Source organism: Phoenix dactylifera, chromosome 4 (genome assembly GCF_051530095.1).
Source record: "Phoenix dactylifera cultivar Ajwa chromosome 4, Ajwa_hap1_PhDact_Kaust_v1.1, whole genome shotgun sequence".
NCBI lineage: Eukaryota > Viridiplantae > Streptophyta > Magnoliopsida > Arecales > Arecaceae > Phoenix > Phoenix dactylifera.
This window is the reverse complement of record NC_143193.1, coordinates 44,493,376-44,514,004: the sequence shown is the minus strand read 5'-3', so window position 1 is coordinate 44,514,004 and position 20,629 is coordinate 44,493,376. Positions and strand designations below refer to the sequence as shown.

Below are 20,629 nucleotides of genomic sequence, written 5' to 3'. Positions count from 1 at the left end.
CATGGCAAAATATGTATGCTTGGAAAACAAAACAGTATTTTCAATCAAACAAAAATTTTCATAAAACATAAGAATTCATGCGATTAGCATCATTTAAAGGAGATAGCGGTTTTAGCAAAATACAACATTTCATATGGATATATTCAAAAATCCGTTGTAAAACAATGTATGCTTTGGCCAGGCACGTTCATAAATGTCACGGTCCGCCTGCAAAGGGCACGTGACTATCGGGCCCATATGAGGGGGAAACACGGGGCTCCCCTGCCAGATGTTGGCCGGTTCCGGGGCTTCACGCAAGCGTCCTTCACCCCTCACCGATTTTGCTTCTCCCCAAAAACGCATCTGCAGGATTTGGAAGCACCCGCCTCATATACCCAGGCTTTGAAACGAGCCTCATGATCATGCTTCAAATATCATTTTCATAAAGTATGCATATGAAACCGTGCCCCCGGCATGCCGTGGTCCATTCTCTCGGATGCTACTGCGAAGTCCACTCGGCCACTGGCGGGGCCAGCTAGTCATTCTCGGCCACTAGCAAGGCCAGCGAAGTTATTCTCGGCCACTAGCAAGGCCAGCTCAGTAGCATCTTTGAGCCCATTATAATAGTGCCTCTTGGCTAGATAGTATTTCATTATACCAACTTGCATGCATGATTAAAATATCAGCATCATCATGTTGCATATATAGCCATAGCTTCTGAGATCATGCAAGTTACTTATGCATTGTAACATCTCATGCATGAAACATATATACTTAAAATAAATGCTTAGGAAACATTAATAACATGACATGATCCCTAACAGGATTAGAACAGGTTACTTACTTTCTTCACAAATCATGTATACAATTTAAATTGTATGAAAAACACTGGTTCATCTTATAAAACGTAATACAAGATCTACGATAAGATTAAGACAGATTACTTACCTCAATTCGCTTTCCAAATTGCTCAAGTCCAGGTGACAAATCCTTAATCACCTAAAACAACATCATAGGGTTTACTTTATTCCCCATTTATTTATTATAAAATCTCTTAGTTCATCACACTATGAACTTACTTGCTTGGGTCCTATCCAAGGATTTAGCCCAAGTCCAATTTGAAGCCTTTAGGGTTCGATTTAAAACCAAATTGGGTCCACATGGGTTGATTGGGTTTTTAATTAAAGGATTGGGCCTCGTTTATAATTGGGTCCAACCTTTTCTAACCAATTGGATCCTCTGATTTGGTCAATGTGGCTCATTTGGGCCTGAGTCAGGATTAGCCCAAGGTCAATTCGACCTTCTGTCAGTTGAATTGGGCTTGAATTGGGCCTGATTTACAATCAATTAGGTCTACTGAGACCAACTCAGCTTAATTGGATTCGGACCCAATTTAATTTGAGCTTAATTCGGCTCAGATTTGACCCAATTTGCAGTTTGGGCTCGTCCAGACTTAGCCCAATCTGATTGGGCTCGGGTTCAGGTTCAATTGGCTAAACCAATTTCTTATTATTGGGCTTAACGGGTTTTGGACCCGAACCCCGATCCGTCCCATTAGGCCGGATCCGTTAAGGGGCTCTTCTCTTCTTTTTTTTTTCTTCTTTTCTTTTCCTTTTCCCTTTTTTTTTCTTTCTTTTTCTTTTTCTTTCTCCCTCTTTTCTTTTCTTTTTCTTCTCTTTTCCAGAACCTTCCCGACACCCTCCTCTCTTCCCCCTTTCTCCTCCTCTCTTCTCCGACGAAGGGAGGACGACGAGCGGAAGGGAGGACGGCGAGCGGAAGGGGGCTAGGCCACGACCGGCGGCGTCCGCGACCAGGCCCCGCAGCGCCCTCGGCCGCGCTCGCGGCCGACACTCGACGCCCACATCCTCGGCCGGCCTGCGGCCGAGGCTCGTGCCGGCGGCGCTCGCGGCCGAAGCCGGTGGCCACCGCACGCGACGTCGAATCGGTGGGTCCCCGTTCCCTTTTCTTCTCTATTTCTTTTCTTCTTCCCAGAGCTTCCTCTCCTCCTCTCTTTCCTTCCTTCTCTCCCGATCCCTCTTTTCCTTCCCCCTTTCTTCTCCTGCGAAGGGAGGCAGTGAGTTCGGGAGAGGTCGGCCACAGCCGGCGGTGCCCTCGGCCGGCCTGCAGCCGACGCCCGTGCCGGCGGCATCCTCGGCTGGCCCGCGGCCGACGCCCGTGTCAGCGTCGTTCGCAGCCGAAGCCGGCCACCGCCGCACGCGACGTCACCCCGGTGAGTCCCCTCTTCCTCTTTTCTTCTTTTTCTTCTTCTTTGCTTCTTTGTTTCTTTCTTTCTTTTTTTTTTTTTTTTCTTTGCTCCCTTCTTCTTCTTCTTCACCGAGACCCCCTATCCCACTGAAGAAGAAGAAGGGAATGGGGCTCCGGCCGACTGCAGCCCCCTGCCGAGAGCCGGCAGCGACTGCGTCCGAGAACCGTGTACGGAGTCCCTCCTCTATTTTATTTTGAAACAGGAAAAATAAAGAAGAAACAGAATGATCAGGGAGCTTACCTGGGGATGAACTGCGGTGCCTCCTGCTCCGATGCTTCAGTCATCGTCCTAGAAAGTCTTTGGGGAGGAAGGAGAGCGGTAAGGCTCTTTTAGCTGGGGTGAGGTGTCACCCCCAGCTTTCCCTTGTGAAGGATCTAACACCTGGGCCTTCCTCTGATCCCCACCTGGCCCTAGTCAAATCCATGCATAAGGCAGGAGGTGGCAGCCATCAAACGGGCTGCCAACCATGGGCCCAGTTAGCCTATTAGATGTCATGGCCCAATGTTCAAATATGGGCCCAAAAAGAAGTAATTGGGCCCAGTTGATTTTTGGGCCCAGGTATTACAATTTTATGTTGCAAAAACCTTCTAAAATTAAAGTTTGTCGCGTCTCAGGTCTAGAACATGACATGGTCATGCTACCGAAGGGTACAACTCACGACAACATGAAGTCAACATTACATTTAGCCTTCAAATCCATCTCAAATATAGTAGAATAAATAGGAATTCAATTTTATTATCCATTAAATGAAACTAATACTGGTTCAAAGCGTCTAAATCGAAACATAAATACCAATTCCACAATCTTTACTATTCCGAAAATCACTAACTATAATTTCACAATCAATTGAAGAACTAAAATTCTGCTCTGCTATAAAGATAGCCAAGCTTGCTTGCGCGAACTCCAAGCCTAGGCCATCCTTCGTTCTTATCGACCCTACTGGAGAGATAAAAAGAAAAATAAAGGTATATGAGCGACATATCTCAGTAAGTAAACATTTCACTATCTTACTGGATTAAACATAATTTTTTGCATAAATCGATGCATTATATAAAAAAATAACAATTATTGAAAAATAAAACATATCATAGTATCATATGATAAAGTAAGTCATAAAGTCAATCATACATATGTAAATCATCAATATGTCGTAAATATGGTTCCAGGTGTATAGCATAAATAAAATCATAAATCATTTACCATTTAACCATATTAATGATCAAATTACTACTTTCAGACTCATTGCTAAGGTCACTATTATATCCATGACAAGGCCGTAATCGACAAACATCAATTATTATTACCCGTTGGTAAAGTCATATGCTAACTAATATTATCTGTTGGCAAGATCGTATGCCAACTACTATTATCCATTGGTAAGGTCGTATGGAACTAAATGTCGATCTACCTCACTTTCAGAGGACACACATAGTTATCTGAGAGCCTTTTTACCATAGTTTTTAAAACAATTTTGCTTAAGTCATATTTCATGAATTATACATGAATAAAACACTAAATGACTTTATAGAGTTTATAGCCCATAAATAAGCATTCAACAGTAGAACAATCAAAAAATTATTCTTTTCATAACAAAAAATACAATTTTCATAAATATAAAGTTCATATTTCATAAACCAATCATTAGTATTAAAATATTCACAAAACCATTATTTCGCAATAAATCATGAGATTCATAATATCGTATGCTTGATGTTTAATTTTAGGAAAACATGATATCATCAATACTTAATACTATTTTCATATTTTCATATTTTTATAATACTAGAAAATAAGTAAAAATTTAAAAATTAATAAGAAGTATAAGGCTTATAAGTTCGAACACTAGTAAATAGCATAAGATTTACTTACCTCTTTCGTCTTAAACCGTCAGACTTCGCTAGGCAACTCCGCTAGACCTATTTAAAATATTAACAATGAAATTAATTTCTAATTAGTGATTTTAATAAAATAATACAAGAAGTCTTGATCAGGCATACAATGGTTTCATGTGGGTCAGGTCCAAACGATTCACTCAATGAATCAAACATAATCGGGGTAAAATTAATAAACATGGTTCATCAATGAAGATTTCAAGAATATTTAATAGGGCCGGCATGGTCGATCCAATAGGCAGCCCAGGCATCAAGGCAGATCAGGATCCTTTATAGGGGTTAACTCAGATTCGTAGATCAGGTCGACAAGATCCGATATTGGGTTCCATAGATCTTCTAGAGAGAAAGCAAGAGAGAGAAAGAGAGAGAAGAGAGAGAAAGAAAGAGAGAAATAGAGAGAAGAGAGAGAAAATAAGAAAGAGAGAGAAAAAGAGGGATGATTCTCTCTCCTCCTCCTCTTCTTTTCTTCTTTCTTCTTCTTTTCTTATTTCTTCTTTCTTGGCAAAAATAGAGAAAGAAGGAGGCGACTGGTGGCTATGGTCATGGTGGTCTGACGAGGTGGCGGCTGAAGGTGGAGACATGAGGCAGAGGACGGCCGGCGGCGGTGGCATACTTAGAAGAAGGGAACCGAAATAGTGCACCCTATTTTGGATCCAATCCCGGCGATTAGCCGGCTCAAACCCAAGCAAAGTCTGTTAAAACACTAGAAAAGGAAGGGGAGCAAGACGAGGAACATTTACCTTAGTCCAGCGAAGCCTTCAGTAGCTCTTTTCGGCGAGGAATCGAGAAAAAAAGCTCGGGAAGAGGGCTTGGAATCAACGACTATTCTTGACAATTCTAGTGGAGAAAATCCAAGGAGGAGAAGGCCTCAAGTAGATGATTCCTAGGGTTTTGGGTTGGTCATTAGATCGCTCTAGGACTCCCGAAGTCCGGCGATAACGGAGGAGGAAGAAGACTCCAGTCGGGAGTCTTCTCCTTCTCCCAATCGCGAGAAATAGGGCTTACTTGCTCTTAATGGGCCTTGGCCTCTCTGGCCGGCCCATTAGCCTAAAAACAAACCGGTTATTACAAAGCTTGCAGTGAAATTCTTCCTACAAGAGCAAGGATTCAAACTATGGTGTGTGTGAGAGAGAGAGACTTTTTCTCTCTTTTTTTCGCTGTGTGTTTTTACACATTTTTCTTCTTTTATGTGTTGTTTTAAAAGACTCTTCTTATACTTAAAATGTGGAGGAAAACTACCTGATAGTTTTCAACCCCACTAGCCCATCATGGATAGAGTGGATAACTACCACTCTATCCCATGTAGCTTATTTCTCCAACTAGGCCAGGTTTGCTGATGGGCGGCCTGATTTGGATCGGAATTCAAGTCCAACATCTCCGACTCGTACATTAATGGACATAAGGTTATTGTGAATCTCTCTCATCAAACCCATTATTGACTCCATTCATACAACTAATGTGTCATGCGGCCTCCGAGTACAACTGCAAGTCCAGAATCCAACATCGAATCTATAAAAAGGACCAGCATAGGGATATCCCTAAAAATAAGTGCGCATTACGCCCCAGACCTATTTGACCAAGTTGGACTAAGCATCTCTAACACCTCTAAGAGCTATGCTTAACCCTGCTATGTAATCCACTCACGATTATGTCCCTATGCTTAATAGCGACATAACTTGTCTTGTATAAAACATGATGTATTATTAGATGATCTTCCTTTTTCCCTCATGCCACTTTGCTCCAACTCAATCGCTTTCCAAGCATTGTCCCTTTAGACCAAATCATCCATGGCCATAGGCAATAAGCAAAAGTAGCCATCATTGAGCCATCACTTCTTGACATAGTCAAAGGTCATAAAGGGCATAAATTAATATACCCATAGGACTCACACTGCGAAGAAGTAGAGATCCCATTCACTCACCTTCACTTATGTTAAAGTGCATATAGTATGAAATACATGCTGTGATAGAGCTCTCTTTTCCAAAAAGAGCATATATCTAATGTCTCACTGTAGGGATCTTAGTCTAATCACTTAAGCATCTAACTCGAGTTCTCTATTTGTTCTTCACCTAAGGTGCCAAATTAAGATCTCGCTCTATAGGCTAAATGGAATGTGGGACTATCCATTTCGGTCAACAAAAGAAATAACCTCATCTTGGCTGGTTGGAGACACCCACGGACATATGTCCCACCTTTGCTCGCTATGCAAGCACCAAGGGCGACCGCTCATATGAGTAAACCAATCAATCAACATACCTTTATTATGGACCCAATCATATGATGGAGCATGTGCTAAAACATACCTCATATTTTCATTTTTATATTTTCCAATCAGAGCATTAAGAACATAGGCCCAATGTTAGTCCTTACCTAATGGTGTGGATTTTGGTGGGTCTAATGGGTAGAGCCCAGTTGTAGTTGTGACTAGCATTTGGCGGAAGAAAATACATGGGATCTTTTGGTTGTTAGCTCAATAAATGATTTAGATTGTATTCATTACTACAATTTTTTCAGATAGAGATAAATGATTATTCATATCTCCTTTTTTACACAATGATTAAGTTTAAAAGATTGAACAGGTGGTGCAAGTCAATTAATGGAAGTGTTGTTATCACATCCACTGTTTCAGGGAAAGGAAAGAGCTAATTCAGATTCAACGTCTAGGGAAGAAAAGGCAGAACTTATAGTGGTCATGGTGTTAAGGAGTTATTTAAGATTTGGTGTTGGACAATAGAACACAATAAGAGAACAAGCCACTTATCTTAGAGGCCCTTCGAAATGACTTGAAACTTGATAACTTGTCCTATTTATGTCAGCTTGACCAAAGAAGATATAACTATATTTTTGAGTATACAAACAACTTCAGCTTTTGATTCTTTGGTTTAGACCCAAAGTTTGATTCCTAACACTGATAGCAGGGTTCCCACAAGTTGGATGAGAAACAATGAGAGTTGGTTAAGTCGCTGTACTATTTTTAAATGGGTCAAATAAGCCTTAGGCCCTGTTTGGGGGAGCTTTTGGAGGGCCAAAAGTACTTTTAGATGAAAAACTGTGTTTGGTAAATTTTTCAAAAAGCTGTTTCAGCTTTTGCGGGAAGCTGAAAACAGCTTTTGGGAGAAAGCTCCAATTTGGACCTTTTGGGAGGAAGCCGTTTCAGCTTTTTCGGAAAGCTGTATTTTTGACAAAAATGCCCATATTAAAATAACATAATTACATAGTTTGTCCCTTTATAAACCTAAAAATCTGCTGGAGCCAAGAACCCTAGCCGTCAGACTCCCTTCCATAAGAAAAGGTATTTTTCTTTTCAATTTTTGTATGCATCTCTTGAACCACATTTTAGAAGAAAATTTTTTTAATCCTTTTCCATACCTTCCAAAATCAATCTATTATTTTTTTTTTTATCATCAACCTTGCGGCCCACGCTGAGGTCCTCCTCGAGCGTGGACCACGAAGAAGAGCCCCTGGACCGCGGAAAATTATTTTATGGAAAATTATGAAAAATTATTTTATACTAATAATTATAATATTTTATACCTTTATTTTTGTGTTATACTATAAATATAATATCATATTATATTATATCATAATACATTAATATGTTATGTTAAATAATTTAATATTATGTTATATTATGGAAAATTAATTTATACTAATAATTATAATATTTTATACCTTTATTTTTGTATTATACTATAAATATAATATCATATTATATTATATCATAATACATTAATATGTTATGTTAAATAATTTAATATTATGTTATATTATGGAAAATTAATTTATACTAATAATTATAATATTTTATAACTTTATTATTGTATTATACTATGAATATTATATTATATTACATTACATTATAATACATTAATATGTTATTTTAAATAATTTAATATTATGTTATATTATGAGAAATTAATTTATACTAATAATTATAGTATTTTATACTTTTATTATTGTATTATACTATAAATATAATATATATTATATTATATCATAATACATTAATATGTTATGTTAAATAATTTAATATTATGTTATATTACCAAATATTAATTTACTCTAATAATTATATTACTATTATGCTATATTAACATAATATTATTTTATATTACAATAATATTATACTATATTGTATATTTATGTATTAATTTATGTTATGTTTTATTATGTTCTGTTGTATAATACTATGCAATGTCCTTTATGGTAATTTTGTCATACAAAAGTACTTTCTCAGTTTGTTTACCAAACACAAAACAAAGTACAACAGCACTTTATGAATGTAGTTACCAAACAGCAAACAGCTTTTTATAACAACTCTACTTCAGACAGCTCTACTTCCAATAGCTCTACTTCTAACAGCTCTACTGCCAACAGCTCCCCCAAACAGGGCCTTAATACAGATTCACTTAGGAGATCACTATCAGGAACTAGAAGAGGATGATCAAGTGGTTGTCTTTTAATTGACCAGTGCATCAGTACCTTTTATGAAAAAAAATCATAAACTACTATATTATTAAATTGAAGGATCTTAGCAAGGGGCTTTATGCATCCAAATTCCTCAAACAATACACGATTTTTTTTTTTTTTTGTAACAAATTAGCATCGAGTGCTGCTATCCGCTCTCTTTGTGACTTAGCCTGCCGCAGCTGGAGACCGTTGGCATTTTCCCTTCTTCCTCACTTGGTCAGTCCTTCAAAATTCAGGCCTCCAATGGCAAAGAAATGAGCTTATCTTGCTGTTTTAATCATCTCTCTTCCTTTAAACCGATCAGCTAAGAGTAGAACAGTAAACAATGGGCTGGAAACTTAATTCGTACTTTGGTACTTTTCCAAGCTAGTTAACTAGTAATCTCGTTATGTATTAGATCATCAACTATTGCTGCATTAATATATTACAAAATAGTGTTTGTCCTGAGGGAGAGAGTTGCTGATTTATCCTTGGATCAATCCAATGTAATGTTTACTTTTCCTAAATACCATTATTTGGCAACCCTCTCCCCCTTTATCCCCGTTTCCTTCTCTAACAATTTGATCCCCAAATAACTCTCCTCTAATTCTCAATATTTATTTCAATAGTTCCTTTTGAAAAAAAATCTTTATTTCAAAAAAAATGATGTTTAATTTTTTAATTATTCTCTGTTTTATAAATTTATACAAATGATTAGGACAAATCTCTATTGGAAAAGTAAGATTACACACAGACATCTAATAGAAAGACAAACTAACAACAACAGAATGCCACCAAAAAAGTACAACAATGAAGGAATGGATAGGATTTGATGTAGATTTGATGGAGTAACGCCAAAAAAACTAACAATAACAAAAAGCCAACTATCCTGAATGAATTTGTTGCAGAATTAGCACATACATGTCCAAGAAGGCAGAGGGATGGATAGGAGAGATAGATTCCCTTGTTCTTTTGCCCGTTTATGATGTCAAGTACTAGAACACCAAAGCTAAATATAGCAGATTTCTCTGAGAAGCTCCCATCCATCACATACTCCTGAGACAAATATCCACTGCATATAAGATTAACTTGATTGCACATTTTAAGGTCAGGAAAGAAACATTAGATGCATCCATATTGTGAATGCTTTGGGATGCATATTAGTTCGTCCCAATCACTCTTCTTTTCTTGGCTATTGTCACGCCCCGAACCCAGCACCCGGGTCCGGAACGCGACCGGCCGCATGAGCCCTAGAGCAGTGCCCTAGAGATCATGCAAGGCTTATGATTATCAAAAATTCCAATAAATCCACAATTAATTTAGTAATTCAAATAGACAAGTCCAACATGTCCAAATAAACAAATTAGTTCAATTACAAGATCTTCAAATGTTCATCAACATCAAAGAAAGATAAACAAACCAACTAACTAATGACTCGGGTACTCGCACTCTGCGCCCATCCTGTCCAAATCAATGCATCATGTAACTCTGGTAAAGAAAAAGAAGAAGAGGGGGTGAGCTTTACAGCCCAGTAAGAATCCCTACACATCCACACCAACACAATAATAATATAAATTTGAAAACCACGACAAATCGATGCACATTTCATGAAATCATAAACCGGCTATCAAAAGGCCTTAAATAATCAACATAAGTATGTACGTCAAATATCAATGAAAGTCCAACCATGCAAGAATGATATAGCATATGATAGCTCATAAATCTTCATTAATATTTTCAATGCTTTTTCTTTCCATTCTATATTAACTTGATCCGGATTAATTAACTTTCCGACTTTGGGCCAAATCTCGGTCACATTTCTCAGCCTGTGGTGGGCTACCAAATTATCACATTTTCAGCCTGTGGCGGGGCTTGCACATTATAGTTCCACATTTCTAGCCTGTGATGGGGCCTACCAAAGTATCACATTTTCAGCCTGTGGCGGGGCCTGCACATTATAGTTCCACATTTCTAGCCTGTGAGGGGGCCTACCAAAGTACCACATTTTTAGCCTGTGACGGGGCCTGCCATAATAACAAGATAAACCCAAAGTCCCTTTTCATACAATCCAGTTTACATCCACACATCAAATCCTTTTTATTTATTTCCGGCTTTAAACTAACCACGGTCACGTTTCCAGCCCGTGACGGGGCAACCAATATCACATGGTTAGTTTAGAGCACCACATCCATCAGTCCAATTATGTAGGTGTAGGTTATGCGCATGCATGCATCCATCATGATACCAACCACAAGCAAATACGATCATAGTATCAACCACAAGCCAACACGATCAAAATATAATTTAATATAAAACTATTCTTGATTTATCTGGATTATAGCATATCATACATATCTAAGTATAAAAATATTATATCATGCAGGATTGGCGTACAAGGATCCTTACACTTGTTGAAAGCTCAGACAACTAATCACCCGCCCTCACGGCGATATATGAACCGAAATGCACAGGACTCTGTTCAGCGTCCTCTCGTTCAATAGATTGTCCCCCTACAGAACCAAGTCATCATTAAAATTTATCAAAATATATGATAATTCAGGACCCCTGTTTGATTCCTCTAAAGGGTCCTCTAAGATCTAACATCCCGGGACTTTCTAGAGTCTACCAGGCAATGCTCTCCCCAGATCCATGTGTAGAGAGAGAACCCAACTAGAGAGAGAAAGAGAAGGTTAAAGACGAGTGGCTCTTCCCCCCTCTCTCTCCCTCTCATTCTTCTATTCTCCTCGTGGCAGGTTCGGTGGCAGTGGCCACCTGTGGCCGGCGACCCCAGCGGTCGACGGCCCCCAACGTGGTGCCGGCCATGCACCACGCCCGACGACGGTCGGCCACGCGCCACCCCCGACGATGGCGGTCGAACGGAAGGAGAAACCAACGGCTCGCCAACGGTCGGCAACCGGGGCTTCTTGTCTCCAAATCCAACGGCTCGCCGGCCGGATTCAAGAGGAACAAGGATCCAGAGGATGAGAAAGGAGGAGGGACGACTCACCTTGCCTCCGGCGAGATCCTCCCGGCCGGATCGACGGCGACCGCTTCGATTCCTCCCGCGGCAAGGTAAAACCCAATCTCCCTTCTCCCTTTTTTTTTTTGTGGAAGCATGTTGGCTGATGCCCTAGGAAGAGAAGGAAGGAGATCCTCGCTGGTAGGGTTTTATCGCCCTCTAACCTCCCCTCCGATGGATTCGGAAGGAGGGGAGAAGGTTTTGAAAACAGGGGAGGGAGCCAATCGGGAGTCTCCCTCCCCCCTTTCTCATGCGTTGGGCCGCCTTGCTTGGAGGCCGGCCCAACCACATGCGGGCCTTTACATTCTCCCCCCCTAAAAAAAAATTTCGTCCTCGAAATTGACATACCTGAAGTTTCAAAATGCTGCGGATATTTGACTTTCATCTCTTCTTCGAGCTTCCAAGTAGCCTCTCTTTCTGTATGATTATTCCATTGTACCTTTACAAAAGGAATGGTTCGATGCCATGATACATGATCTTTTCTATCCACAATTTGTATCGGAAACTCCTAATAGGTCACATCCTCATGAAGATGTAATGGCTCATATGCTACCATATGACTTGGGTCTGGGACATATTTCTTCAACATTGACACATGAAAAAAAAAACATTGTGCATACTGGATAAAGCCGGTGGTAAAAACAGGTGATATGCCACCTCTCCAACCTTGTCCGAAATCTCAAATGGACCAACATACTTATAGCTCAATTTACCATGAACCCTAAATCTCATCACTCCTCTAGTGGGTGACACTCAAGAAAACATGATCCCCAATTTAAAATTTCAGTTTTCTCCTTCTATTATCAGCATAAGTCTTTTGACGACTCTGAGCTGTACGAAGTCGTTCTTTGGTCACTTGCACCTTATCTATGGTCTATTGCACTATTTCTGGGCCTAATAATTTTCTCTCGTCCACATCATTCCAACAAATAGGAGATTCATGTTAAAACATTCCAGGTCTAAGCCCAACCAAGTAATCATCAACCGTTAATGCTAAATTTAAGATGCCCAAGTTCTTCCAAAACTTGTCAACAATAGAAGAACCCACTGGTGAAAATTATATAGCTACCTCTAGATCATCCATAGAATTAACAACATTCTCCTCTACTAGAAACTAACTCAAATGTTCCATCATAATACCTTTTAGATCAAATATTAATGTCCTTAACCAGTTTCAAAATAACTCAAACCACCACACTTCCGCTGCGCACTCTGATTTAATCCTTTAAATACTCTAAAGCCTCTAAATAATTTATGACCGAAATATCACTTTGCTTTAGGAGTAAGAAAATCCAAATTTCAAAACTTTAATTGAGCAGAACCTCCAGATCTCTCTGTCCTCAATTTATGTAGAGTATACTTACCATAACTAACTCTTAAGCCATTAGTCAAGTTTAAGGTCACTACATGATCTCCACAACTTAGAATCTAAATTATCCAGATTTAATTAACTCTGGATTCCTTAGCAATTCAATTACATAATTTAGATTAATCTTCCTTCCAAAAAAGATTTACTTCAAATTCAATGGGTTAGAAGTCATTGAGCCAATATTACTATGAATAGAATTAACTCCATTATCCTCCAAATCTTTCTTCACTAAGATTCTTAATATTTAACATCAATGCTACATGTGATAACTCATATAAGCATCTCAAAATCGAAATCTCTACTCAATATTGTATTTTACAAAGATTCCTGGTTAGATCATAAATCTAGACTTGCGTTCAAGTTAACACATCCAATAGTCTCCAACAATTATGAAAAAAAATTCAGTAGCCCAATCTGAATATACAAATTCAAGTAATTAGAATTCTCCACCAATTTGCATACTAGCCTTAAGAATTTAACCCACCAATAGAAATACACCTATTTAAAATATCCATACATGTCAATACCAAATATAATCTCATATACAGATTTAACCTCGAAGAACAATCTGCTTTAATATTATGAAATCTTCTTAGCTCACTCCAATACTATGGAAGATCTACGTACAAACCCCATTCTAATAATTAGGAGCAAAACCAAAAGTACGATCGCATCAAAACCCATATCAAGTTTGAACTTCCAGGTCATTTAAATAACATCTGCACATGGTATAACCGATATGCCATTGTTGACCTTCCTACACTTATCTTAGGTCAAACCTCTCTTATCATGATCAAAGACAATTTATACTTTCCTTCTACACTCATCGAAAAAACCAAATCTGATACATACATTTTATCACAATGCCCAGTGATCTTACACCTTAAGCACTGAATTTAATTGTCATATCCCAAGTGATCATAACCTGAAGCTATGATATATTTCTGTCACGATCCCTAGTGATCTTAAACATATGCTCAGATTCCAATTTGTCACAATTCCCAATGATCTTAAACCTCAAACTCTAATGCCACTAAGGCCACAGTACCTAGTGGTCTTAAACCTTAGATTATAATATCATTTCTCTTACAATCTCTAGTGATAATAAACTAAGGCTCTGATAATTTTTCTATCATAATTCCCCACTCATACTCACCTGAACCTAAACCTCAGGATATCTTAACCTTAAGCTCTGATACCACTCTGTCACGCCCCGAACCCAGCACCCGGGTCCGGAACGCGACCGGCCGCATGAGCCCTAGAGCAGTGCCCTAGAGATCATGCAAGGCCTATGATTATCAAAAATTCCAATAAATCCACAATTAATTTAGTAATTCAAATAGACAAGTCCAACATGTCCAAATAAACAAATTAGTTCAATTACAAGATCTTCAAATGTTCATCAACATCAAAGAAAGATAAACAAACCAACTAACTAATGACTCGGGTACTCGCACTCTGCGCCCATCCTGTCCAAATCAATGCATCATGTAACTCTGGTAAAGAAAAAGAAGAAGAGGGGGTGAGCTTTACAGCCCAGTAAGAATCCCTACACATCCACACCAACACAATAATAATATAGATTTGAAAACCACGACAAATCGATGCACATTTCATGAAATCATAAACCAGCTATCAAAAGGCCTTAAATAATCAACATAAGTATGTACGTCAAATATCAATGAAAGTCCAACCATGCAAGAATGATATAGCATATGATAGCTCATAAATCTTCATTAATATTTTCAATGCTTTTTCTTTCCATTCTATATTAACTTGATCCGGATTAATTAACTTTCCGACTTTGGGCCAAATCTCGGTCACATTTCTCAGCCTGCGGTGGGGCTACCAAATTATCACATTTTCAGCCTATGGCGGGGCCTGCACATTATAGTTCCACATTTCTAGCCTGTGATGGGGCCTACCAAAGTATCACATTTTCAGCCTGTGGCGGGGCCTGCACATTATAGTTCCACATTTCTAGCCTGTGAGGGGGCCTACCAAAGTACCACATTTTTAGCCTGTGACGGGGCCTGCCATAATAACAAGATAAACCCAAAGTCCCTTTTCATACAATCCAGTTTACATCCACACATCAAATCCTTTTTATTTATTTCCGGCTTTAAACTAACCACGGTCACGTTTCCAGCCCGTGACGGGGCAACCAATATCACATGGTTAGTTTAGAGCACCACATCCATCAGTCCAATTATGTAGGTGTAGGTTATGCGCATGCATGCATCCATCATGATACCAACCACAAGCAAATACGAACATAGTATCAACCACAAGCCAACACGATCAAAATATAATTTAATATAAAACTATTCTTGATTTATCTGGATTATAGCATATCATACATATCTAAGTATAAAAATATTATATCATGCAGGATTGGCGTATAAGGATCCTTACACTTGTTGAAAGCTCAGACAACTAATCACCCGCCCTCACGGCGATCTATGAACCGAAATGCGCAGGACTCTGTTCAGCGTCCTCTCGTTCAATAGATTGTCCCCCTACAGAACCAAGTCATCATTAAAATTTATCAAAATATATGATAATTCAGGACCCCTGTTTGATTCCTCTAAAGGGTCCTCTAAGATCTAACATCCCGGGACTTTCTAGAGTCTACCAGGCAATGCTCTCCCCAGATCCATGTGTAGAGAGAGAACCCAACTAGAGAGAGAAAGAGAAGGTTAAAGACGAGTGGCTCTTCCCCCCTCTCTCTCCCTCTCATTCTTCTATTCTCCTCGTGGCAGGTTCGGTGGCAGTGGCCACCTGTGGCCGGCGACCCCAGCGGTCGACGGCCCCCAACGTGGTGCCGGCCATGCACCACGCCCGACGACGGTCGGCCACGCGCCACCCCCGACGATGGCGGTCGAACGGAAGGAGAAACCAACGGCTCGCCAACGGTCGGCAACCGGGGCTTCTTGTCTCCAAATCCAACGGCTCGCCGGCCGGATTCAAGAGGAACAAGGATCCAGAGGATGAGAAAGGAGGAGGGACGACTCACCTTGCCTCTGGCGAGATCCTCCCGGCCGGATCGATGGCGACCGCTTCGATTCCTCCCGCGGCAAGGTAAAACCCAATCTCCCTTCTCCCTTTTTTTTTTTTTTGTGGAAGCCTGTCGGCTGATGCCCTAGGAAGAGAAGGAAGGAGATCCTCGCTGGTAGGGTTTTATCGCCCTCTAACCTCCCCTCCGATGGATTCGGAAGGAGGGGAGAAGGGTTTGAAAACAGGGGAGGGAGCCAATCGGGAGTCTCCCTCCCCCCTTTCTCATGCGTTGGGCCGCCTTGCTTGGAGGCCGGCCCAACCACATGCGGGCCTTTACAGCTATCACCTCATCACCTCCAAAAGTTCTTGCCATACCAGAATTCTGAAATTTTGGGAGTCATATATTTATCTAGAAGAATGTTGTTAGCTTTTAGATCTCTGTGAACCATTCTGAATCTTGAGTCTTAATGAACATAAAGAAGACCTTGTGCAATGCCTGCAATGATATGGTACCGTATTATCCAATCCAAATATACTCCATTTTCTGTCTGGAAAAAAGCTACCCTGAGTATGGCTTCTATCAAGTTCTTACCCAAAAGAATGTACAATATTTCTTAGCAAGAAACTATTGGACGGTACCTTAGATCGAACAATTCTATTCAGAACTTACGCTTTCAATCATTCTGATCACAAAACACAATAGCTGAACATGGCAAGAAACCAAAAGTCGAGGCATTAAAACAAATTCCTAGCAGAAACAACATCAGGTGGTATATATGATGTTATTACTCTATTACCTAACTTTTCTGGTGCCATATATGCTTTTAGATATCTATGTCTTTCCATAGCAGACAGATTGTCTTTTAGCTATTGACAGTGCTGAAAATTTCCATTTGCAGGCCTTAATGATGAAGTTTAGCCAAAAACATATATACGATGAAGAAATTAGGACTTGGATCTGATATTTGGCACTCCTCTCCTCAAGACAATCCACTTTCCAAGTACCAAGGAGCCATGTCCACTGTATTCCGCATTTACAAGAGAATGAGGGACACAGATGGAGATGGGAGCTAATAGCCAACTAAGGGGGAGAAGGAAATGGGCTGGTTTGTGAATCAAGATAGTTTTCCGAGCTTAACTGAACTGGGTTGGTTTAGAGAAGGTTGCCACTGTGTCGCATGCACTTTTGAAAGCATGAACAAGCATCACTTGTTCACTAATCTGATGCTTCCACCCTGGGTGGTGGTGAGGTAAATCCTTTCCATTGTTGTTCAGAGCCAACAACAAATATAACTGTTCCCACACAACACCCCAACCCTTTCAGAGGTTTCAAACTTCCAACAAATCAATCATCCCCACCACTTGCTGCCAGGGTGACTATAACCTCTAACAAATTGTCCCTGCTCAGATCAATATCCTCACCAAGGAATGATTCTCAAACTTTGTTTCAATCTCTTTTTTATGGAGGTAAATATGTCTACCAGCTTAGTATCATATCCTTAATATTGAGCAATGAGTCATTAGATTGACTCTGCTACCTCATAACTTGAAGATATTCTTCACAACCGGCATCAAGAAATGTGATAGTTAACAACAAAAACAAGAAAAATTTATGAAATCAAGAGCAGTCAAAGACTATAACTTTTTCTTTTTTTTAAAGAGAACAAGAATTCATGATAACTGTTAATACTGAAGAAAAACACAAGAGATAAATAGTAATTGTTCATTGGAAAGCTTACCATCCTTATTTAAGACTTGTCAGCAACAAGTTCAAAGGCTAGGCTGCAATGGAAGCGAGGGAAGTAGCATAGGAAACGAGCTCCTGGTCTTTCTCAAACTTCACCATCTCCTCCTCCTCCAGAGTCACCCAAGCCTCCATCCCTCCATCCCCACCCCTCCCCATCAGCATAATTAAATTCTTCCAGAAGAACCTCGCGGTGCCCGCCCACACAGGCTTCCCCCAGCCAAAATCCGCCTCGTATACCGGAAACCGAGCCCAGCTGTTGAAGTAGTAGATATCAATATCGTCCACATCGTCATCTCCCTTGCCGTGCTCCCTCGCCGCCTCCCTCCCCTTCTCGAACGCCAGCAGCGGCCCGTCCGCGCCCTGAAGCTGCCCCAAGTACTCCTTATCGATCTTCTTTATCCCATTCCTCAGCTTCACTTCCGTCCGCCGCTTCGCCCCCTCGTCCCCTGCCTCCACCTCCGACGCGGCCGCGTAGATGCAGAGATTCCCGAACGAGCTTCCATCCAGCGGCGGCTCCATTCTCCCCCGCACGTCGACGACGACGAATGCCAACGACACCCTCGCCGCCGCTTCTTCTGGTCGGGCCCGCATGGCGCACCGCCAGACGAGCGCCGCCACCGCTTCGACCCGCGTCGAGGACCAGCCTCGAAGAGCGGCGAGATTCGCCTCGTCGAAGAGGAACCGCTTGGTGAGGAGCTTCTTGGTCGGCTTCAGGCTCCATTTGACGGAGGCCAGGGCGAGGTTAGCCTTCTCGGAAGGGGGAAAGAGTGAGGCGGCACCCAAGTTGGGGCGGGGGATGTCGCCACCGCCGCCACCGGCGGCAGCGGCGGCCCATGCGGTGACGAAATTGGCGAGCGAGAGGCCGTCGGCGATCTTGTGGGCGACGCAGATGCCGATGACGACGCTGCCGCAGGAGAGGGTGTTGATTTGGACGGCGAGGAGCGCTTGCCCCCAGCAGCTGCAAGAGCGGTCACAAGGGAGCAGAGCATCCAGAGACTGGAGACTTAGCTGCTGCTGCTGGAGATGGGAGAGCGTGGAGTCGACGCGGGCTTCGAAAAACTCCACGCCCTGGTCGCCGCATCGGATCTGAGATGCCTCGTTCTCGAGGCGGCCGGCGAGGAGGGGGAAGAGGGAGAGGGTCTGGGAAAGGGAGCGCTTGAGGGATTGGAGGACAGGGGAGGGGGGAGGGGAGTAGAAGAGGAGGAGGGGGACATGGGAGGGAGGGGCGAGCTGGTCGAACCAGGAGAGGGAGTGGGTTTGGAGGTGGGGAGGAGTGGGGGAAGAAGGCTTGACTGTCTCTTGGGAGGTGACTTCCACCGTGAACATCTCTGCCGCTGCTGCTGCTGCCGCCGCCATTGGAGAGGGAGTTTGATGGGAGAACAGCTTTTATAATACGGTAAGTTTCATGGTCGAAACGTGTTCGTTCCATTAATTTTTTCGCGTTTGGATCTGCCGACAAGAATCAATTTTCGTGCAGCGAGCCATGTAGCGATGTTATCCATCGGTATTGGTATTAAAAATTTTCTATGCTGTTGTGGCACAAGGTAATTGGTGTGATTTGAGGGGAAGGGTGGTATTCTGAAATATTTTTCAGTTAAATATGTGCGGAAGGAACGACGAGCGTGGGCGCGGATTCGTGCGCGGTGGCCGCGTGGGGATTTCTTTATTGGTTATGCTCATTTTGCCCGTGTTGATTGCGACGCTTCGGTTCGTAGGGAAGCAAGCATCGATTGCTTTGCCGTTAAGATTGCTGATTTCTGAAACTGCTGTATACGGGTTATCTGATTATTGTAGTCATTCCTGCCAATTCCAATCAAGCATATAAATGATGATAGAGTATAATGCTTGAAATTTTTGTTAGCTTTTTTTTTTTTTACCTTACATGATCTGGCTGCTGCAGTAGTAATTCAAAATTAAGAGATATAAATGCTTTTCAGAAGGATCTTTCTTCGCCTTGAGCCACAAACTAAGAAGTTCTTCCATGGTTTGGCTTCTCATCATGCATCTCTGGACAAAAGATAAAGAGAGGAGGAGGAGCAGGAGGAGGAATGCCATGTGAAGTGGGCTCCATCGAAAGGAGACGATAGACTCGAGCAGCAGTGGAGGAGGAGGAGGGTTGCATGAGGGGTGCATATGTATGCATATGGATAGATAAATGAATGGATGGATGGATAGATATTTAGATAGATTGATAAATACAAACATACATACATACATATATATATATATATATATATATATATAGAGAGAGAGAGAGAGAGAGAGAGGAGTTAATGCCCACCCTTCTATCTTATATTCACCTTACTCTTGAGCCCGATCAAAATTTAACTTCCCTTTGCTCAAGTAGCAACGGATCGCAATTTAACTGTCTTAGAGCTTTCCTAAGATATCATACTCTTTTCAAGACCCCTAGGGTTCTTTTACAAAATTATATTCCTTTTGGTACAAAGTTACAAGAACTCGTATGCTGAAAAAACTACTATGTATTAGATGGTTGTACTCTCTCCTTATTAGGCCATTTCAAAAATGTGGGTCCACCCATTAGCTTAATTCCAAATTAAGGGTGCACATTGGACTGGTTAGGCTGGGCTGTAGGTGATATCAGGCTCAGCTCAGTTACTACACATTTGGCCCAAGCTCAGCGGTCCATACTTAACCCCACATATATGGGTCCAATCTCAGCCCAATAAACTAAAATGAGATCAGGTTGAAATTGGCCAGCCCAAATTACTAACAAATTAGAATGTAAAAACGTTTCTCTGATTCCCCTCTATAGTCAATGTTTGTAATTCCAAATATACATCGATGATTTATATAAATAAGAACGATTCCTTAAATGATTAGCATCTTTATCTATATGATGAACAATTTTAGTATTACAGTTTCACTATTTTTGTCTAATATATATATA

General features: G+C 41.1%; 1 protein-coding gene across 5 annotated transcripts; it reads right to left on the bottom strand.

Annotated features, from left to right (window-relative positions):
• Nucleotides 1-2,960: 2,960 nt before the first annotated feature.
• LOC103719638 (akuammiline synthase 1-like) lies at nt 2,961-19,285 on the bottom strand. Of its 5 annotated transcripts, none has more exons than XM_039133782.3 (2): nt 17,711-19,117; nt 2,961-3,184 (listed from the first exon to the last, which is right to left on the bottom strand). In XM_039133782.3, exon 1 carries the CDS (start codon nt 19,072-19,074, stop codon nt 17,749-17,751), a length of 1,326 nt encoding a protein of 441 aa, XP_038989710.3. In that variant the 5' UTR covers nt 19,075-19,117; the 3' UTR covers nt 2,961-3,184; nt 17,711-17,748. The 5 variants fall into 5 exon arrangements, with proteins under 5 accessions (XP_038989710.3, XP_088576151.2, XP_038989711.3 ...); XM_088720025.2 differs by lacking the exon at nt 2,961-3,184 and adding an exon at nt 9,169-9,658 and having other exon boundaries at nt 17,711-19,118; XM_039133783.3 differs by lacking the exon at nt 2,961-3,184 and adding an exon at nt 9,171-9,642 and having other exon boundaries at nt 17,711-19,116.
• Between the last annotated feature and the right edge of the window lie 1,344 nt (nt 19,286-20,629).